This window comes from Vipera ursinii, assembly GCF_947247035.1.
Source record: "Vipera ursinii genome assembly, chromosome: 7".
NCBI classification, from domain to species: domain Eukaryota; kingdom Metazoa; phylum Chordata; class Lepidosauria; order Squamata; family Viperidae; genus Vipera; species Vipera ursinii.
In genome coordinates this window covers 59,772,105-59,795,736 of record NC_139521.1, presented here as the reverse complement: position 1 = coordinate 59,795,736, position 23,632 = coordinate 59,772,105, and the positions used below count along the sequence as shown (strand labels likewise).

General features: G+C 37.5%; 1 protein-coding gene across 3 annotated transcripts in view; it reads right to left on the bottom strand.

The window, feature by feature from the left end:
- Positions 1–1,176: 1,176 nt before the first annotated feature.
- TSPAN5 (tetraspanin 5) overlaps positions 1,177–23,632 on the bottom strand; it is a 71,555-nt gene continuing 49,099 nt past the window's right edge. For 2 of the 3 annotated variants that reach the window (XM_083367814.1, XM_083367816.1), the window contains 7 exons: positions 18,906–18,956; positions 14,463–14,609; positions 12,836–13,006; positions 11,212–11,337; positions 10,570–10,617; positions 10,369–10,485; positions 1,177–9,483 (listed from right to left, as the gene is read on the bottom strand). In XM_083367814.1, coding sequence (XP_083223940.1) covers positions 9,418–9,483; positions 10,369–10,485; positions 10,570–10,617; positions 11,212–11,337; positions 12,836–13,006; positions 14,463–14,609; positions 18,906–18,956 — 726 coding nt within the window. In that variant the 3' untranslated portion in view covers positions 1,177–9,417. Of the gene's footprint in view, positions 9,484–10,059; positions 10,122–10,368; positions 10,486–10,569; positions 10,618–11,211; positions 11,338–12,835; positions 13,007–14,462; positions 14,610–18,905; positions 18,957–23,632 lie in introns of all 3 variants that reach the window. The other variant, XM_083367815.1, reaches the window with a different exon arrangement.

Here is a 23,632-nt window from a genome sequence, read left to right as displayed (position 1 = left end):
GTGCTCTCACACTTTCCCCTGTGGTTTGTCTTTGTATCCTGGTTTATTTTCACGGAGCCTTCAAAAACTTGCTGTGTGTTGTGGTAAGCTGTACCAGTAGGGTACGTGTGCATCCTACGTACTGTTGCCTACTTCTCTCTGCCAGTATTTGAACAAATACACAAAATACACTGCTCTCCTTCTATAATTTCCATTTTCTTGTGCCACACCTTGTCTGTTTTGCTCTTGTTCTACATAAAGGCAGAGCACTGGGGATTGTCTCCAAGCTTTTGAAATGAGGCTGAAGTCTGCCAGTAATTTTAATTCACTTTGGACTAATCTAAGCAACAGCCACTTGGTTTGAGTGCTGCAGCAACCTCAGGTTGGGATTAAAATATCTTTTAAAAAAGCTATTAAGTAAACCTCAAATGATTTCATAATCAAGAGGCAAAGCAATAATTTAAACAACATATTTATACCAGATCCTGCAAAAAGGAAGCATGCTACATCAATAGGTACTATCTAAGTATCGTTAATTGCTTTTCTACCTATGCAAGAGCTCTTTTCAGTCAAATGGTGGGGATACTTCCACTAACTCAATCTTTTTGGTTTGACGGAGAAACTATAAGAATGTACATTCATAATTACAAAATTTGAAACCTGACCAGGTGTTCTATTCTGGAGTGCATTTAAATGTTAGGGATTTATGGAAGAATCATGAACAATTGTATTTTCCTAAAGTGCCTTAATTCTGCATCAACAGTAACCCAGTTCTTCAATTTATCTGGTTTCCAAGTTTTCAACAGACATATTTTCTTTTGCCTATTTATACATCTGGTATCTCAACAAACAGGTGATCTAAAATCTGCCAAATTGTTTGAACTTCAGTTTTGGTAGGTCTCAGGCAACAAAACAACTAACAAAAGATTTCTGGGAGTTCTGATCCAGAGATCTAATGGAATATAATTTATATGTATTGCAAATGAAAACAAAGATTCTTGGATCTAAATTATATGACTTTTTCTTTACAAGGAGCTATTATTTACAAAGGAGGATGCCCATCAGAGATTCATAAATCACAAATGCAGTATTTTATCACATTCCATCTCAGCATCTGTTTATTTTCTCACACATCCAGTGAAATGTTTAAGTGAAACTTATATACATGAGAACAAGGAACAGAGCCAAAGTGTCACTCCATTTTATTTGTAAAACTAATCATACTAACAAATTGCATATAAAATGATTTATTTCAAGTAAAATACAGAATACTGCACAACTAGTAAAACTATGTTCATAAATGTATTAAAACATTCTGAAAATTTGCTTCTATTAAAAAAAAGACAGAGCATGATGAATCTCAGTTTCAATACCTTAAAAATTAACACAAAATAGTAGTGTTAATTTCATGTAAAAGTTCAATTTTGTCCACTGAAAGCTGATGGCTACTATATAGCATATTCTACTGTGAAAGAAATGTTAAATTAGGTAAATATATTCACTTAGAGATGAAATAGGAGCATGTGGGAGTGAGATGACACAATCTCAGTCAAGCTGTACAGGCATGCACTTTCCTTGTAACAATACTTTCCATTATCAGTAAGTGTAATTGGCATTTACAATCAATTCAGCAATGCACAAGACTTTCCACACAGGTAAAGTACATTCAAATATAGTCAAAAGAGTAGGGAGAACCACAGTGGTAACTACAGTCATTGCCTTCATTGTGACATGCAATGCTTTAGAAAAGAAAAGGTTGGAAGTTAATGCAGCATCCCTAAATCTGACTTAAGTCATCCCCAATCTTCAGAAAATAAAACGTAAATACTTGTTGCAGGTAGACTTCTGCTATGCATGGCAGTTCTAACTTTTATGGTCATTTACATGCTGAATTAAGTTTCCAATTGGGATACCTCTGGGAATGTTGGAAAGGAATCCTGAGAGTTTAAAGGCTTGCTGGGGAAGGCTGTTTTCTATTTTTATCTAAATTGATTTCATAGGACTGATTTTGAGGTTTAAATTATGTTCCCTAGGCAGGTCTTTCTGCATTTTTTGCTCTATCACTGCACAAATAGCTACATTAACATTTCCATTCTGACAAGGTGAATCTGGAATATCCTGTACAATACTTAAGGGTGCATCTCCTCTTTCTGCGAGATATGCAATTAACAGGCATCAAAGAAGAAAACAGTTATACATGAGTAAGGGCAAAAACAGCATATACCCATACTGAAAATTCCATGTGTTCTCATCCATGATGTAGCTTACAGTGTTGAAAAAAAAAAGCACAGGAATATAGGAACAGCATCTTCAAACTGGATTAAATGTCTATAGAGGGCCTAATTTTTTTTCCTGCAATGTTCAGGAGACAGAACCTGAGGCCTACAATCCAGTTACAGATGTTCATATGTCATCTTAATTTAATACAACACCATTGGGAATAAACATATTAAAATGGGCTGTTTTGCTCCCAATCCTTCTTTTCAGGTATAATAACACCTCATTCTTCCTTTAGATTGTGTCAGGTTCAGGAATTAGTCTTCCGAATGAAAATGGAGGGAACAATTTCGACAGAGTAAGTCCATTAAAAAGTTCATTTGTGTTTAAAAGAAGTGGGCAGGATTGTGGAATAAAGGTCAGTCTGCCTTAAAATGCATTTGCCCTGTGTTTTGAAAAGATGGTGTGATGTTTTCTACCTGTCTTCATGAATCAAGCAAGTTGCCTTCCCTGTGACTTTCTCAGCCATAAAATGCACATGCAAGGGTTATGTGCCAAAATAAGCCAAGGCAGAAATGTGAAAACATAAAAATATATTCTAAAGACACTTCACTTTAAAAGACCAAGAGAGAATTATAACGCGCCTACAAGCATCAATAGTTGACAGTGAACCACTGAAGAAACTGAAACAGCATATTATCAAGAGAAATCTACATCCACAACGTAAGACTTGAGAGACTTTTGGGGTCTTACAGAACTAAGTTGTATCATCAATGGGAAAGATAAAAGGCACAATAAGCAACTCCAGCAAAATATCATGTGGCCCAAGACGAGCTTGTGGCTAGGCAGATATAAAATTTTAGGCCTCCATTGTTTCAAAGCTGAATTTCTCCTTGCTGGACAAGATTACTGAAGGGGGCAGAAAGAAGGTAAAAACACCACTTTGGCATGTTTTAAGTTGCTGTTTCTGTTTCTCAGGAAAGCAGCCACAGTAAAAAAACTAAAGTATGGGAATAGGTTACATGGATATGTAATCAGTTCAGAATAAAGACAGCAGGCTTATTGAGCCATCCAATATATTTTCTCAAGTGTATCACTAAGCAAGCAATTGAAGACAATATGCCCTGAATATCCTCATTCACATCCTTTTTTTTTGATAATGGTGACCAGTGAACATTTTTTTTCTGGGTTATTGATTAAGAACAGAAACCACTGTATTTGTACCAGTTTAGTTACGGTATATTCATTGCAAAAAAAGTAAAATGTAAATATTCAAAGGTACTGAATTAAAGTAACAAATTTTTTAAAAAAATCTTAATTTATTAAATTGCAGAAATGCCCAGCAAACACTAGATGGCAGGCTATTAAAGCACTTTTAAGTTTCAACAAATATATATTTTATGCCTTCAGGTGCTTTGGAGAATACCTGAAGGCAGGACAAGAAGCAACTAATGGAAACTAACCAAAAGAGAGAAGCAACCTAGAACTAAGGAGAAATTTCCTGACAGTTAGAACAATTAATCAGTGGAACAACCTGCCTCCAGAAGCTGTGAATGCTCCAAGACTGGAAGTTTTTAAGAAAAGACTGGACAACCATTTGTCTGAAATGTTATAGCGTTTCCTGCTTGAACGGGGTTAGACTAGATGACCTCCAAGGTCCCTTCCAACTCTATTATTATTTAAATGGATGGGATTTTTCAATTTTCTCAAAATACATATTAATATGTGCAAACCTGTATAAGAATGATTCCACAGTTGTGCTATTATTTACATTTCAGAGATGTACACACCACTGGACTATATAAAGACTACCTAATTTAAAGAAACAGGAATTGGCTCGAAAATAATGACAAAGCAAATGGATTTCCAGAGATTCAGACCAGAAGTTAGGACAGGAGTTAGCACATTTCAACCAAGGTGGATTTGGCAACACAAGAGAGTTTCTAGACACTGCCATTTCTTTAGAAAAAGCTTAGACCAATAATAAAAATCAAAATAGTCAACAATCTTTCAGGAAAAAAAATACAGAATTTTCTAGCAAAGCCACTCCCCAAAGTTGTTTCTGTAACACAGGATTAAGCCACTACTATACAGATGTCATGATGTGATACGTAGGGAGATCTAGCAGCAAGCAAACACATTGATACACACATTCTTTAAAACATAATCCATAACATATGTGCAATTTGTTAGCTGGGCATGAAGCACAAACTTGCTTGACATGTGTACTGCTATCATTTGAAGGGGTTCTTTTGACTCTTCTTGTCAAAAACTACAGTACTATTTAGTACAATTAGAAAAAATGTGGAGAGAAAAGACATGAACAGCAGCTTAACTTCTTAACATTTAACTATTAACATTCAACATTAAGCATTTACATCCAAACTGACACATACTAAAACTTGGCAAAGCTTACGCTGAAGAGTTGCTGCATTCAAGCATTTTCTGTTCCCAAATATTTGCATGGTGCTGGTTGCTGGAAACTCCTCTAAATTCCTTCTCCCCACTCTTAATAAGCATCTGAAAACTGCTGTCATTTGATATTGAATTCTCTTGCTCTTTAAAAACCCCCTTCATCCTTTCGAAGAGGAAAAGGGGCACCTGAAAACATGAGTACCGTACATCTATTGAGTGCAGGGGTGTCAAACTCCCAGAATTCCTCAGCCAGCCATGCTAGCTGGGAAATTCTGGGAATCGAAGTCCACAAGTCTTAAAAGATGCCAAGGTTGGATACCCCTGGTTTAATGGCAATGACTGCTGCCTTTATTCCAGTTTGTTGATTTCTCCATCACTCGCTATTTTACAGTGTATCCGTTTTGAGACCAGCTTATTTGAAGTGAGAAAGCAGACTATAACCCAAATTCACCAATATATCAAGTTTTATTGTGGGGCTTGGTCAGAAAATTCCCTGTTGCAAACATGCTTATATGTACTGCTTTTTCCTTGTGAGAGTTAATATAAATTTGAAAAGAAAGCTACAAAATACAGGTAGTCCTCAAGATACGACAGGCCATTTATTTGTTTGTAAATTTTATTGGCCACCCATCTTACCACAGGGTAGCTCTGGGTGGCTTACAATCGTAAACAAATAAAAACCACAAAACCTAAAAGGCATAAATAAAATACTGTAAAGATCCAATTACTGAGCCAGTTAAAAGAACACTCATTTAACAAATGTTCCAAGTTATTACTGACCCACCCCCATTCCAAAAGCTATATATGACCCCATGCCAAAGTTACAGTGGTTGCAGCAGCCCTGGGCTATGGTGCTCCCAACACAAATGTAACTGTAGTAATAGCAGCCCTGTGATCATTTTCCTTGACAATCCACCACAGGGTCCCTGCAGCACCCTTCCATGTCTCCCATCCCACCCTGCTGGAACCCTGCAGTGCTTGGGTCTATTCCACGTGCCCCACACTTATCTTCTGAAGCTCTCCAAGGCTCACATTGTGAAAGGAAGACAGGCTGTGTGTACCCAGGTTGTGTGGCAATGATCCAAATTGTGGCCAGGGACAAAATGGCAGCTGCCAGAAAAACTGCTTCATTTTGCTGCCTTAGCCAGGTCTGCATAGTGCTGCAGAAGCTTTTTTTCTTTTAAGGCAGCAAAACAAAGCAGTGTGTCCCCGGACACTGCAGTGGCGACCTAAATGTGGCTGCCACTTTTGTGGTAGGAGAAAATGACAAAAGCTTTCGCAACTGGAGAAATTGACAAAAGCTTTCGCAACTAGAGAAAATGACAAAAGCTTTCACAACCGTGCCATGTGGTCATGCAAAGGAGGTAGTCATTTCGGTACTCTGGAAGGCCTCGTAGTACTTCAAAAGGAGAAAAGTATTTGGCCCCGGGGGGGGGTCAGACCTAAGGTCTGGGAGTACCCAGTGGGAATGGGGAAAGGCCTGTTGGGACATAGTGGAGCATGGGGCGTCTTGGAAGTGAGGGGAGCCTTTGGAGGGCCACGGCAGGTAGGACTGGCCCTGTGCTAGGCCTCCAATGGCTTCCCCCACCCAACACTCCACTTAACGACCCACACGTTCATTTAATGAGTCATTGGGGACAGCAGGGGTGGGGGGTCATTAGGTGAGACGTTTCACCTACTGTCATATCTCGAGGACTACCTATAGTATTTCAACACTATACAGATATAATTGGCACCTATTTTATTACTTCAAAAAGCTTCACCTTGCAGCTGTAAAATTTCTATGGTACAAAGATTGTAGCTTTTCATTAGTTAGGGCCTATTAGTAATTAAATTCTATTTGCCAGATAGAGCCTCTGAGATTAATGTTTAACTGGGGGAACGAGAAGTGGGTAAAACATTTCTAATTCAAAATATTTTAAGCTAAAAGAAATTTGCTTAGGCAGGAGGTTTCATGCTTGAAACGGTCATTTCCAGTTCTGAACAATTTTGGTAAGATCGTAGAGGTTTCTCCCTTTAAACATTTCAAATTCAAAATATTTTCCATTACCTTTTGGAATGGACATGTCCTATGAGAAAGTTATTTTTGAAAGCTGTCTCAAGCTCACCCTTGTTTTAAAAGCAAATGTGGGATTCTGGAAGAAATATGTGAATTATAATCATGCATAGGAAAATAGAAGGCAAATACATACCCGATAATTAAAATTATATTATCTCTTTGCAACAAGGGACAAAACCAAGGCAAAGTAAGGACGGAACTATTTTAAAAAAATAAGAGTTCCTGGTTTCCTGCAGGACTCCAAGAAATAAACATGCTTTGTATGCAGACAAAATGATTGCCATTTTTCACTTTCTATATAAAAATGTTATTAAGCTTATTCACTGGGACGAAGTAGACAACCTCTTAATGCTGTACAATCAGTAAGACATTTCAACATCTTTTACCAGAAGATAGAATGATATGCCTAATCACATATTTTGTTCCATTAATAAGAAAACTTTTATCACTATAATATGATAGTTTACCCATCTATCAGATATAAAAGAGCTTGGTAATGGAAGAAAAAAATTACAGGAAAAGAGAAAGGAAAACAAGGGTTAAACATCTGAAGCACTATTACATCTAATCAGAAAAATGGAAATTTTTCAGAAATGTAGAACAGCAGCAAAAAGAAGGAATGTTTATTCAGTACATCTTATAGTATCAGCATCTTGCACGTTTGGTTTCTGGAATGTTCTACAACTAATCTATTCAAGTCCTAGAGAGTCATAAAAAGTCGTTCAGTTTTCATCCACTGTATGTTTTATTCGGCATTGTTTGTTTCCTTCACTTAAGCAATTCACCGACTAAAAACTAAGAGAATCTGTTCACTGAATGAGTCTAACACAAATATAACTAGCTTGTGTAAATGAGCCTCAGTTACCCATTTTAGGACCCTGATCAGAACTCAGTTACCTAGACAAAAGGTCGTGTGAAGTCATATCAGATGCAGTTAGAATGTTTAGCTCTGTGTACAAAACAGGAGAGTTGGACATTCATGCATTTACTTGTTTTCCTTTTCAAATTAGGGCAGCATTTCCCCCACCTGGTGCCTATCAATGCTAGCTGCAAATTCTTGGAGTTGTACCCCTAACATTTCTGGTGACACCAGTTTGGAGACGTTAACATTTTTAAGTAGCTAATGCACACCAATAGAACTCAAATACTGTATTTTTCTTTTCCATGTTCTACTTCATTTAATAACAATTTTCAGTCACTGCCAAATTTGAAAATATGGTCATCTCTCCACTGCCAACCCTGAAAAAAGAGTGGGATTAAGCCCAAATTCATTTCTTTAACAGCCAAATTCAGATTGCTTTTCACAGAGGCATCAGAATTTTCTTTTTCATTGGTACTTAAATATACATAAACACCTAAAACATAGTGTCCCCACCTTGGCAATTTCAAAACTTGTGGACTTCACCTCCCAGAATTCCCCAGCCAGCACTGGCTAGTGAATTCTGGAAGTTGAAGTCCACAACTCTTGAAGTTGCCAAGGCTGAACACTCCTGACCAAAAAAAACCCCTTAGATGCTCCTACATGTACTGAAACTGACTCACAATGCTCTCATTGAAATACACAAACACACACACTATTGCTCTTCTATCCAAATGTTGCTCCTGCTTGAAAAAGGAGAGAGAGGTACGTATTTTATTAAGGATTCTACTTTAACCTACAGAAAAAGAAATGCAATGGCAACTAAATGGTAACGAAGCCAGCACAAAATGCAAACCAAAGAACGCAAATTGGACAGCATTTCATTTATGTTTGTTTGAACTGGAAGCCCACTCAAATCCAGCAAATCAAAAAGAAGGAGCAATTTTTAAAAGTTTATACCAACTCTATGAAGAGGGCATAAGAAGATATACTTAGAAAGGGTTATCATGGGACAAAAAGCGTTTGCCCTACTATAGTATGAAGTAAAGATATCGAAAACTATTCCAAACAGGTTTGTTTCTTTAGAATTCATTTTATCCATGAAACTGAATATGCTGTGCTTGTTTCTGCTTCTAAGTTCATCGTTATTTCTCAATCTCATCATCAAATCTCCCAGCATGAATACCTTCATCTCTTCTTCATTTACATATTGCTAGCGACTAATACAGATGGAGAATTATCTCTATTTTAGGTCTTTCCTGAAGTTTGCTGATTCCACAGTTCCCTCTCCAATGAAATAAAAGATTGCAAAAGGTTGGAAAATAATTAAAGCTGTTGTTATTCGACAGAGGACGTAATAGCACAGATACTGAATTTCCTGTGGAAGAGTGATGATTTTTTTTGCCAGAAAACAAAGCACATGTGAAGTAGATAAGCAGTTGCCTCTTTGTGGGATTTCTTTCCAAAGAAACGTTAGGTCTCTTGGTCACTTCTTTAATGGCAAAAGGAAATTGCCTCATTGAGGATCTGCTGCAACACAGAAAACAAAAGGATGCATCTACTGAGGTTCCATTGACACAGACCACTTGCCACACACACATAAGAAACGGAAGAAATATCCTCCAGTTTACTCAGTCAAGGATACAGTAGAGATTCATGGCTCGGTACATTTCAGACTGGCAGTTTTTAATAGCATTCATCACAACTAGGTGGCTGGAGCTGCTCATTCTGGAATAAACAAAGGTGTGATGCTGTTTTAATCAGCTGAGAACTTAAAGCTTCTCAGTCACCCACTTTCACATAGCTTTGAGTCCACGTGGGCCACATGGAGCCTTCTGAGAACTGTCGTTACCCACAAGATCTTGTGTGGCTTACGTTAAAAGAGTTTTTACCAACTGGCTCGGACAGCTTCAATATCACTAACCAAGTTTTGAGCCAAGCATATGCCAAATATCTGGAAGAAAAGAAATGCACATGTTAAGCTGGAACTGACTTTCAAATGCAGAAATTTGAGTTAGCCAGACAAAAATTTAACACCCACAAAATTTAACACAATGGCTACCATTTACACATTAAAGTTGAAATGGCTTTCCCTTGTTAAACATGTTTCACTCGGGTTTTCTGGGACTCATAATACAAATTAACCATAGTGGCTGAGTGTGCAGAATATGTTGGCCTCAAATATTGTATGGCTGGCCAGTCTGCAGTTGAGTGTACTATGCAAATACAATCACATTTACTGTGAAGTATGAAGTATTCCATCATGAAGTAATTGGAGGCAGGGGAGAACAATCTTTAATATGGGAGAGGGGTGTATAGTATTCTCACAATTGTTCTGGGAACAGGAGCTCTGAAAATGCAAGTGCAGGTGATACTTTTAAGTTTTTAAAATTAAGTTTTAAAGTTAAGTTTTAAGAAAGGAGATTAGATTTCAACAGCGCAGGGTTTACAGAACAATAGAGAATACCTGGAGCAAAAGATTTTCCTACTGCTATGAATAAAAATAGGATACCAAATTGAGACTACTCACTTAAAAGGACATCTAACTGGTCTTTCAGCTTACTTTGGAAGTCTGTTAGAGAAACAGTCCCACTATGTTTGGGTAAGCAAAAAGCAAGCAGCATCAGTTCCATCATAATTTATAGCAAAATATTTATAATTTATTCTGCATTAACCAAGTTTATTACAAGGCTGAAATCAATGAAACCCAAATGTACTTTTTTCCCCAAAAATAAATTAATCAATTACTCTATACATAGAGATTCAATTTTCATTTCACCCAATGGTGTCTTTCTTGAATATGGATTATTCTCTGGAGTTTTTCAAAAGAACAGTTCACCTGTAATAATGCAATTCCAATGAATATGCCGGCTACTATGGTCAAGTTGTCCTGCAGCCATTTTTCAAACTGTGGGACACAACCTTTTGTGTAAATAACAATCTGTTGATCCACTTCCTGCAACAATAACAAAAGAACATTCAACATTTTTCTAGCCCTTCTTTCCCATTTCCTCTCCAAAAAGAAGTTTTGAAAACTTACTGGTTTTTGTCGGGCATCATAACCACACTGAGTATTAATGACATCTTCCTAAAAATAAAGACAAAGAATTTGCAGTAGATTTCTCCTTTTATCAACAAAAAGTCTATCTCCAACACAAGACCTTGTCTAAATAGACCTTATCGGAACTAGAAACTCTATCGCTGAGCATCACCATTTTAAAGCATCATGTCATATAACCATGCCAACTTATGATGGCAGTTGCAACAGTCCCAGTTGCCATTGGTAAGTGAATCCCACAGTCTCACAAGTTCAAAAATATAAATTAAAACATGATTCTTGCCAAGTAGATACATATAGAATGAAGGCTACTGCTAAGTTTGTAAGCCGCCCTGAGTCTTCGGAGAAGGGCAGGATATAAATGGAATTAAAATTAAAAAAAAATCATGGATATGAAAACTAGGTATTCAACTTTTTTAACAGGTTTCATAATAAAAATTACATATTTTCTTCTCCATTCCAAAGGGGTGGACCAGGTTTGTCTGCCATGGCACTGAAAAAAAAATCCTCCTTAAAAGCTAATATATTTATGGTGACACTAGCCTAGTGTAAGAACAATCCCATTGTGACTGATGGTCTCTTCAGATATAACAGTAGCCTTGCCAGGCTTCTGTTCTGACTTACAGCAGGATCTTTAGTGCAGCACGAGAAAGGTACTCCACACCGTTCTCGACTAGCATTGGAGTCTGTGCAGTTGAAATAAATGTTGAGGTTCCAGTCATCAGCCCCAAAGGCCCCACAGCACTGCCACTAGGGTAAGGAGGGGGAAAAAAAAGACAGAGGTATCACAGTTCTAGCAACATGGGCCAGGCACGGTTGTTCTAATCTAAGCTACCATTCCAAATCACTCTATGCATTTATTTAGTACTGGAAATACATGCAAAAGTTTTCAAGTCTTTACTGTAGTGCATGACTGGTTCCCCTACAACTAAGAATTGCAAAAAGCCCCAAAGACACTGTCTGTATCTGCTACAATGCTCCAAACAGATAGGAATTTTTTTCTCTCTCCTTAAACAGGGCTTTTCCTTAACCGTCTTTTAGAAAGTAGAGAAAATCTACCACCCTTTGTGGCAAAACATCACGTTACCAATGTGCAATATAGAGAGAATAATTAAAATGTGAGTCGATTATTTAATGCAATTTGCACGTGGCACTGATTTTGTGGCCCCTAAGGCTTGAAATAAGACTTCAGAGAGGATCCCCTCAAATCACCTTTGCTGTGCAAATCAGAAAAGCTTGTTCAAACTTTTCTGGGAATCTGTTCATATTCCCGCACCATTCAATGGCACATCTTGTTCAGGCTTGTTCAGGGAGAAAAGATTGTTCACTATTATATGTCAGCTCGTGCCTTATAACTTTAAGGCTCATGCCTTATAACTTTAGCTCAGAGGTAGGCAGCCTTGGCTCTTTTATGGGAGTTGAAGTCCACGAGTCATAAAAGAGCCAAGGTTGCCTACCCGTGCTTTAGCTGAACACAAAAACTGTGGCCCCAAGATATTCAAAATGTTGTCATTTCCTCCAGTTAAGAGAATAACCATGTGAATCCATTTGCTATGAAATTTGCAAAATATTTCTCAATAAATACTGCTAATTTTTACATTAGTGATACTACAGTTCAATGAGAAACATGCCTACAATCATCCTGAAAATGTCTTCAGAAAACCACTCAGAAATAAACAGATAAGAAATGAAATGCAAACAGTACAATGGGGAAAAGTTCTTAAGTCAAGCTGTGCTTCACTTGGAATGGCTTCATGGATAGTTTCATGTACTTTTCTTGCCAACAATGTGGTCATTGCCTTCTTCTAATCATAGACTGTATTCTAATCTACAACTCTGCATGTACTGAGCATACTTCATACAATTACTATACTGGTCTGACTTTCTTTGTCTTTCTGAAATCAGCCAAAATTAATGTTGCCACTGGCTGCAGATGAATAGCAAGAGTCACAGGCAAAGTGGGATATTTTCCCTTATAGCAGAGTTGGCAGATCTGTGGTTCACCAGTTATATATTTAATGAATGAATGAATGATTTTTTTATCAAACTTATATGCCACCTATCTCAGTATCCAAATGAGTAAGGGCAGCATTATAAATGGCCCACCAGATGTTGCAGAATTATAATTCCTAGTCATTCCTATCTAAATGAATAAAAGTGGCAGATGCTAGGGATTGTAGGATTCCACAACATCTGGTGGGCTGCGTAGGTTCCACAGTCATATCTTAAAGAAAGAAGAAGCTCTTACATATTCTTGGGTAAAGTCTATGAGATTTTGCAAATCAATGTCATCTCTGTATGCTCGGATATTGTTGTTGATAAAGAAATACAGCTGGTCTTTGATCCAGTCTTTGAAAACAAATGCCAGAACTCCCGCTGTGAGTTCCAGGAAGAAGATTATTCCAAGGAAGACCGAGAACTGCAAAGAAGTAAAATAATATATTGGCTTCAATAAAACCTTGAAAACTAATGCAATTCCAAAGAATCAAATGGATAAAAGCTGAAAATATTACAGGTATTTTTTACCCATTTTACAGCTCACTATTCTCAGTGAGGTTGGCAAAAAATAACAAACCATACACATACTTTAAGCACAACACTTTCAGTTGTCCTTAAAGTGTGTATGTGTATTGTTTGTTGTTTTTGCCAGATTCATTGAGAAACAATTACAGCAAAAACCATATTAGAAGAATAATGAATTATACATGTATTATAGCAGAAAGTCTACCTTTTCAAATATCCATATCCAATTCCCTTTGAAATATCCAAGTTTCCAAACAACCAATGACCCTGTTTTACAGCAATATATTCCTCTAAACCAGGGGTCGGCAACCTCGGCTCTTTTATGACCCGTGGACTTCAACTCCCAGAATTCCTGAGCCAGCTATGCTGGCTCAGGAATTCTGGGAGTTGAAGTCCACGAGTCATAAAAGAGCCGAGGTTGCCGACCCCTGCTCTAAACCATGAGTGGCTGGCTGCAGCCTTTGGTATTGCAGGGAACCAGACAGGCTTTTCAAATTTTGTTGCCCCCTTCCAAGATGATGATGATGATGATGATATTATTATTATTATTAATATTTTTTATTATTATTAATATTTTTATTATTATTATTATTATTATTATTATTATTATTAATATTATTATTAATTATTTATTATTATTATTATTATTATTATTATTATTATTATTATTATTATTATTATTATTATTATTATTACAGCAGGAAAATGGACTCTAATGTCCTGCGGCCAATTAATGGCAGAAAACTAACCAATCCAGCTAATCGTTTGACCAACTGGTAGATATGAGCCAGTCTGAGACTTTTTTTTTGCTGCCCATAAGTCATTATTGCTTTTTATACTCCCTGCAATTGTCAAAGGAAATCACCAATGACTAAAATGAACATTTACATCTCAGAATTGATGCTGCAGCATTACAAGACTCAAGATTGTAAACACAAAGCATGAACAGAGCATGCATAAATTAATTAGGCAATGGCTCTATCTTCTCAGTGCCTCAGCTTGCCATAATATTAATTTATTCATGGTTGTTTGTATGTCACTTATTAACAATAGATGACTTAACATGAAGATTAAATAGTAAGATTTAAAGAATTACCAGTGGTTCCATTTAAAGAAGAACTTACCAGGAGTTCCACTCAGCATTAAGCTAGTGAAGCAAGATCATCCATTATTTCACGTATGTTTAAGCATCCCATTCAAGTTGAACACCCGAGCTGAATTTTAAAGTGTTTGTTTAAAAAATACAAATCTCTCCAAAGCTTGAAGCAAATTTTTAAAAGAACTAAAATGGTACATATTTGTACAGGGGAAAAAAGCTTATTCTCTTAAGGAGGAATGTGGTAGTTACTTACAAACTTGAGAAGAAAAGTATTCTCCCGCAGAGCACCAATGCATCCTGCAAAGCCCAATATGAACATCACTCCTCCAACCACAAGGAAGAGCCAAACTGGATCAAAGCCGCCCAGGTCAGTAATGGAAGAGATGTTGGACAGCACTCCCTTTGGCAGTGAATGTAAAAGGAAGAAGAGGTGAGAGAGGAAGAAACAAGGAATACAAATATATCACAGATGTATCCGGCTTTTACTGTCACTCCCCCTTCCCTTTCAAGGAAAGAATGAAGGAGTCACGCTAGCATTTGGCATTTCTGTCCAGAAGAGATTAATAACATTCTGTACAAAAGTGATTACTTCCTGTAAATTCTTTCTGTGCTGACACACATCAGTCTACCAATGCAATCAGGCCCACAGCCATATATCCTTTGTGAAAAAGTCAGGAAATGTCATTTAGCCCACTTTTGCCAAAAATGGTTTGTCAAAAGGTTAGAAAAGCAATAATGGAGGAGAGAAACTAAGAATGGTGCAGCAAGGCTAATTTTTAGATGCTTACAGTCTGCCCTTTTATCTGCTAATTACATTCAAGTATGTCCACACAAATTATTAAATTCCAATAAATTCCATTAATCTTCTGAAATATTGAAAAATGAAATAACTCTAACCCAACATGAAAGAAGGAATATTTTCTCCCTCTCATTATTATACTACACACACCAGAAAAGAACGAGGATATGCAATATCTGATAAACAGCCCCATCTGTAGTATTGTATTAACACTGTAATATTGGATCCCAGCAAAAGAGGAGACATTATCTACACCTTTTGAGCTAACCTAAAGCATAAAAACATACAAGTATTATTTAATGTCTGCCTCTATATATTATCCTGGCATTCTAGGAAATAAAAAGTTGATATTAGAGATTGAAAGTTGGATTGGCAATTTCCCCATCACACAGTGAACAACACACAGGAATATATTCTGGAGTATTCAACTATATTCCAAACATTTGGATATCTTTTTATGAAAATCTTTGGATCTATTTCACCTAAATAATTACACAGTCACATGTTTTTGGAAACATGCTTCTGGACCAGATGATAAAAGTTGGCTGACTGATGAAATGTGTCTATTCTAAGTCTTTAGACGGGTTCCATATCAATTGGACCATCTGAATCTGTGTGTTTGATTTATTGTATAAAATCAGAGTTGTGGTAATTTTCATGTAGTTAAATAATTATTGCTGCATTTTATTTTTTCTATGTTTGTCTATATTTTTATTTATATCCATGTTTTGTTTTTCTTTTTTAACAGTACTATATAGTATTCCAAACCAATCCCTTTTCAAAAGCCCTTCAAATTGGCTGCCATTGCTACAATTGCTGGCAGCAAATGCACTATGTCAAACAGTATTTTATCAGTCCTGAATTTCTGTAATTTAATTTAATTTAAAGGAACACAAATAACTTTTTTTCTGTGCCATTCATGATTTTATGTAGTTCTTTGATCATTCTGTAATCACCACACAATTCTTAAAATAGTAATTCCTTCTCAAAAGAACGAAGCTACATATAGCTATATAAGCGACAGCCCTGAGCTCAACCAAATCCATTCAAGTGGCTTATTGTACTAACTGAGTCTTCTCCAACTGGTTTCTTCCAGTTTTGTTGGAGGGCGATCTCCTCTAATCCTCAAACAAGAGGATCAAAGTCCATTTTGGTTAAAGGATTACAGAGGAAGGCCACCTACAGGAGTCTTATGTATGGACTTAGTGCTAAGTATAGCCACCTAGAATTCTGGGATTTGGAATCCACACCTGTGGAAGTTGCCAGATCAAGAAACACTAATCTAGAAGGACATTAGTTGTTTAATCTATTTGGAGATTATCAATTACATCCGGGATAGACAACACAATCCCAATGTTCTCAGTTGCCACAGCATCCAACATCAGAAGGGCCACACATTGAATATCTCTAAATTAAACCAAGGCATCTTTTATACCTAGTACAAGCTTTAACATATATAAATAATTAATTACATAATTTTTTAAAAAATCCTGAGCTGAACTCTTCCAAATTGCAAGAGAGGGATTTCAACGATACATGTAATTTTAATAGCTCCCTGCAATTCTTAGTTTCTCACCAAGGACAGAACTAGGCTCTTCCCATTCTTTAATGTCTCTTTCCAACTTCATTTTCTCCTTTAATATCTAAGACTGTCATCACATTTACAGAAAAAAGGCAGCCAGGCTTTAATTATCTAAGTCTGAAAACTGCCAAAATTAAGTGTAAAGATAAATGCATGTCATTTTTTGATAGTGGAGAAACAAGTCATAACAACCATCATTTTGAAGACGCTCCCTGTTTTCTCAAACAGGGCAGAATCACTTGGAGACACTGGCAATTTTAACCAGTTCTTTCATCTATATTAACACTTTAAAGTATATTGCACAACATATTTCTGGAAGCAATTCAAAGTGCCAGTTTTTATTTTAAAAGCATGGTATATCAACAGGACTGACTCCTCCAGCCTGTCCAAGGCAATTCTCTTGAGGTAAGTTGCAGATGATCCCCCATTTTTCTGGCACGATGAGGGCTGAAGCAGAAAACCGTATTTTTCTTATTTTGTGGAACAGCTAATTGTGGCTTTCCAGAATTGAATCCTTGGCATCTTTCATTTTGTAGAGTATATTTATGTTATTTATTTTTATTACTGATATGCTTAGAATACACTATTATTTTACATAATTTATGTGATAGATTTATTTATTTTTGTTAGATGTATATCCTACCTTCCCTACAGGAGTTGAAACCACTATACATAAAACTTCCCTCTTCCATTTTATTTCCCAACAATTATCTTGTGGTCTGAGAGAGTGACTGGACCAAAGTCACTTAATTCTATCATTATGTCTGTTTTTCACTGCTGTAAACCACCAGGTGTCTAAAAGGATTTACAGTGATAAAGGAATCTTAATAAAAAAAATAAATAAAGAGAAGATACAATTTGAGTAAGCCTGGGAGTCTATTATTATCACGTTATTACCCCCCGTAGATAGGGCTCGCAACTTGGGAGTCCTCCTAGATTCACAGCTTTCTTTAGAAGATCATATAGTAACTGTGACTAGGGGGGCCTTCGCCCAGGTTCGCCTGGTGCACCAGTTGCGGCCCTATCTAGACCGGGATGCCTTGCGTACAGTCACTCATGCGCTCGTGACCTCTCGGTTAGACTACTGCAACGCTCTCTACATGGGGCTGCCCTTGAGGACCACTCGGAGGCTCCAACTGGTGCAGAATTCAGCCGCATGAGTTGTGTTGGGGGTCTCCCGATACTCCCATGTTACACCTCTGCTCCGTGAGCTTCATTGGCTTCCAGTTGTCTTCCATGTGAGATTCAAGGTGCTGGTAATGACCTACAAAGCCCTACATGGCATGGGTCCGGAGTACCTTAGGAAGCACCTGCGGCCGGCGTCAACTTCCCAGTGCGCTCCCACAGAGAGGGCCTCCTCAGGGTGCCACCAGTCAGAGAATGCCGACTGGTGGCCCCCAGGGGGAGGGCGTTCTCTGTGGGTGCGCCTGACCTGTGGAACCGTTTACCGGTTGAGCTCCGGATGGGTCCCGACCTTCGCTCCTTCTGACGTGATCTAAAAACCTATTAGTTTGAACAAGCCGGCCTGGTCTGATGGGTTTGGGTTTTAATTATTGTTTTTTATTGTATTTGGGCACTATGGTTTAATCTGTTTTTAATTTTTGTATTTTGGTATTTATTGCCCTGTTCACCGCCCTGAGTCCTTCGGGAGAAGGGCGGTATACTAAATAAATAAATAAATAAATAAATAAATAAATAAATAAATAAATAAATAAATAAATAAATAAATAAATAAATGATGGCATGCTTCTTCTAAAATTTTGGGTGCCTTTTCCCTACTGCAAAGATATGTCAACTGGTTGCTTAGCAACTAGTTGGAGTTACAATGGACCCTCCCTCTGCAAAGACACTTAAAACCTGAATTCAAAGTTCTGATGGCCGCCCCTCTCAGTCATGTGTCCACATTTTGGGCGCTAGGCAACCTGCTTGTATTTACGGCCATTTGCAACCATGGTCAGGTGAGTGCAATTTGCAACATTTTTGCCAGAAACCAGAGTTTGTCTCTGGTTTCTGGCAAAAAAAAACAACAACAAACGGCCATAGTGAACAATGGGTTTACTCAACAACTGCCACCAAAAAAACACCAAAAAATAAAATTGGGCATGGTCATATGATGAGCCATTTAATGACCATTGTGACTAACAACTCTAATTACAGGCTCAATCACTGTAGTCAGTTGAGGAGTACTTGCAACAAAGTTTGTCACATATAGAATATGCTTAACAAGGTATCTTTTAAAGAAGGAAATCTTTTTTAAAATATTGGGAGACCTATTTAAATGTACTTGGCTGTATAGATTGCTGTTGTTAACTTACTTTTTCATTCCATGCCCAAAGTCCTATTCCAAGAAATGCTATGCCCAGGAACTGCAAGAGAAAATGAGAAAGAGAGAGGGGAGAAAAAAAGAAGTAAGATTAGTAAGTGTTTCCCCAAGTATATCCCCTATGAGCATCTTATAGTAAATCCAAACTAAGCTGAACCAAGACTGGCATATGTAAAACTTGAACCAACTGAAACACATTCCAATCGGCTCCCTAAAACAGGGGTCTGCAACCTTGACAACTTTAAGACTTGTGGACTTCAGCTCCCAGTTTTGCTGGCTGAGGAATTCTGGGAGCTAAAGTCCACAAGTCTTAAAGTTGTCAAGGTTGCAGACCCCTGCCCTAAAAGACTAAAACTGCTTCAAAAACAGGTGGACCTTTACTCTTTAATTTCTCAGTGCTCACAACTGGAGGGTGGGAACAATTTTTAAAAAGCAACGTTCTGTTTTGAGTGTATAGGAAACACCTTACTAGAAATTAAGTTCATGGACACCACCCAAGAAAGATACAGGGCAGCTCCCCTTCCCTAAAACTGCTCTCAGCCGAGCAGCTTCTCTCCCAGAAACCACATTTGGGGTACCCGGCACTATCATATGGATGGGTGTTTACTGCAGACTCTTATCCTCCAGCAGAAACCAAATCCCGCATTACTGAGTGTTCAAAATCACTAAGTGGCTCCAAGTTAGAGCTTCAGAGACCAATCCTTCAGGGAAGAGTTTAAGTTCCACTTGTTGCTTTAAAGTGGAATTACAGTACTGGGAGATCTCCAAACTCCCCTCTAATTTACTTTTTCTCATTTTCAGTGCCTAAAAAGACTTTTGATAGAGTATGGAGCCAGCAAATTAAGATCACAGAAAACATTCATGGAATGTCAGATGATAAAAACAACAACAAAGTTGACGCACCTTCAGAAGCTGATGCTAGAAATGTTGCATTTGACTCAAAAAGAACATTTAGAAAAAAATCATATGGTTATCCTCCAGAACTGAGTCCCCTTTCTGCACTTGGAGAAACTTATACTGGCTTCCAGTTTCCTAATACTGTGATTGCAATAAAAAAAACTTAAATTTATATGAGACCTGAGAAAGTTATTTGTAATTATGGAAGCCATATTTTTAAGGGAAACTGTCAGGTTTTTTTTCAAAGGATACTGTATTTTAAAATATACTTCCTGAATATGTAGTATTGATTTAGTAACAGTACCATTGAATTGAAATAAACATTCAAGCTAATTTTTCCAAAAGTATTTAAAGCAAAATGAAGTCAAAATCAGGATACTACTAGAAACCATTTGTTCAAATAATAATAGAACAGGAGCAGAAATAATAATTGTGTGAGATCCTTGGTGCTTTCTGAGCTTTGTTGTTTTCTTGCAAATGTTTCACTGTCCAGTCAGGTAACATCATCATCATCAAGGAACCACCTTGATAGTATATAAACAGAGAGCAAACACCACTCCTATTCTAGCATTTATGTTACCTAGTTGAGTAATGAAACATCTGCAAGAAAACAAGAGAGTACCAAGGACCCCACAGTTCAACCTTGAGCAACAAATATTCTGTTCCAATAACAATTGTAGCTATAGTAGTAAAGTATTCTTGTCCATAAAGAATTTTGTTGTACAAGCTGCCCCAGGACAGATCTTGACGGGTTGCTAACAATTTCTTTTCCTGAAGTCTTAGATTCCTCCACTTCTAACTATCTTTAGTGCAATACATACAAATTTGCTAGTGAGAAGCAGAAATTTTTCAAACAACTACTCTGAGCAACAGATACCCACTTCAGTTATCCTGTTGGCCTAAACAGATTTATAAATTTATTGTCAATAGTGGAACAAGCAAATCCTTACATTATACATTATTCTTATCTATACTCCAATACTCTGCACACCTATTACTGCTCTCTCCCAAAAGCAAAATAGTAGTGATGAAGTATTTCTTGTCACATATGTTAAATAATCACTGCAGTTGTTAAATTAATAACATGGTTGTTAAATGAATCTGGCTTCCCCATTAATTTTGCTTATCGGAAGGTCGCAAAAGGCGATCACGTAATCTGGGACACTGCAACTGTCATAAATACAAACCAACTGCCAAGCGTCCAAATTTTGATCACATGACCATCGGGATGCTGCAAGTGTAATAAGCGTGAAAAATGGTCGTAGGACTTTTTTTTGGTGCTGTTATAAGTTCAAATGGTCACTAAACAAATAGCAATAAGTTAAGGACTATCTGTACTATACAACATGACTTTCCAGAGAGGCTGGGAAGTATGGCTTAGCAGCATCTAAGATTGTGTTTGACCAATCTTCCAAATATGTGAACTGAAGCCATAAAATTCTAGCAATACCATGCTTCCTGAAGAATTCTGGGAAGTGAAGTCCATGTATCTGGAGGGCACCTAGCTGGGGAAGAGAAATCTAAACAGTTACAAAACTGATCCTCCATAATGGAATCAAAGTATTTTCAGGATTAGCTTACAAAGACTGAGCATCAGTCAATAAGTCAAGAATGCCTACATGGAATTAGCAACCAAAGGAAAAATATATTGATTTTATGGAATATTTAAGGTATATATATTTTCTCAGGGGCTGTATAAAATCAATCCTTTCACTAATCATTAGGTATAGTCCAGCAACTGTGAGAAAACAGGTGGCTTTCTAAATCTTTTCTTTCAGATACCTTTCCTAATACTTTAATTGGTTTACCACAAGCTATGTGTAGTTTAAATGAGTGAATTATTTTTGTTTCATTTTATATAATGTTTATAATTTTTCCCTTGAACTGCAAGGCATTCAAACCAGTCAGTCCTAGAGGAGATCAACCCTGACTGCTCTTTAGAAGGCCAGATCCTGAAGTTGAAACTCAAATACTTTGGCCACTTAATGAGAAGGAAGGATTCACTGGAGAAGAGCCTAATGCTGGGAAAGATTGAGGGCAATAGAAGGAGGGGACAACAGAGAATGAGGTGGCTGGATGGAGTCACTGAAGTAGTAAGCGTGAGCTTAAATGGACTCCAGAAGATGGTAGAGGACAGAAAGGCCTGGAGGAACCTTGTCCATGGGGTCACGATGGGTCAGACATGACTTTGCAACTAACAACAACAACAAATAGTTTTTCAAACACATTTTTATGTCATCTTTCCTTATCCTTTTTTTTTAAAAAAAATCAATGCCAATTTTGTATACCTTATGCCTTGATACAACATGCTTACAAGCAATTTCTATAGGCTTTTCTCTGTCTAATGGCATTTTTAGTGTAGGAATTCCAGTAAAAATTCAGAGGAACACAAAAACAGAGGGATATAGATGTTCCTCGCCATGCATTCATTCAAAACATGAACTAATGTCACTTCGTTGGCAGTTGCTATTAAAGTGCAAGCCAAATAACTATGTTCTCTTCTAAGCTAGGATAATCTCAGGCACTGCAAAGTGTAGGTCTGCTTTTACCTAAGGTTTTTTTAAAAAAAAAAATCAGTACAGTATTAGAGCCTTCAATATCTAGAGCAAAAGTATAAAAAAGGTAAAGGTAAAGGTTCCCCCGCACATGCATGCTAGTCGTTTCCGACTCTAGGGGCCGGTGCTCATATCCGTTTCAAAGCCGAAGAGCCAGCGCTTGTCCAAGGACGTCTCCGTGGTCGTGGCCAGCATGACTAGATGCCAAAGGCGCATGGAACACTGTTACCTTCCCACCGTAGTGGTCCCCATTTTTCTACTTGCATTTTTACATGCTTTCGAACTGCTAGGTTGGCAGAAGCTGGGACGAGTAACAGGCGCTCAGAGCAAAAGTATAGATTGTAGTAATTCAGAAGCCATCATAAATTCTAGTTCATCAACCAGAAAAGTAAAGGAAAACCATCTGAGAAATGTCATGAATTCAGGAAGATGGTTCTAGAATAACTATGATATAATAAAATGATTTTTTGGAACTGTCCATAGGGTTTTCAGGTTTTCAATTACTGTGGTGTTTTGGCAATCAAACCGGTCAGTCCTAGAGGAGATCAACCCTGACTGCTCTTTAGAAGGCCAGATCCTGAAGCTGAAACTCAAATACTTTGGCCACCTAATGAGAAGGAAGGACTCACTGGAGAAGAGCCTAATGCTGGGAAAGATTGAGGGCAAGAGAAGAAGGGGACGACAGAGAATGAGGTGGCTGGATGGAGTCACTGAAGCAGTAGGCGTGAGCCTAAATGGACTCCAGAAGATGGTAGAGGACAGGAAGGCCTGGAGGAACATTGTCCATAGGGTCGCGATGGGTCGGACACGACTTCGCAACTAACAACAACAACAATAAAATGATGGGTTACTTTGAGGGTCCTGAAGTCCAGGTTGGTTTTGCTTCAAATGCATAACAATGCTAGCCTCTAAAACTGTTTCAATTCAGACATCATTCTAAATTAAGTCTGTGTTTCCAAAGCTAGTCTCCCGCTTAGTCACAAACCATATTTCATCAATAGATTCTGATAACATTTTCAATCAGTTTACATTACACATGAACCAAGCTGATAGGTCTTTGCTTCAGTATTTTAATTTCCTTTTGAAGTATAAAAGATGGTCTACCCTAATGTAGATTCTCTGAATTTCAGTAAAAGATCTTAAGAATTACAGAGGACTCCAGAAATTCAGTATAAATCATACATTAAGTAATGAGTCAGCTATTACATTCAATGCAAGCAGAAAGCCAATACTCTGAAGATGAGATAGTCATGATATTAACTTTCAG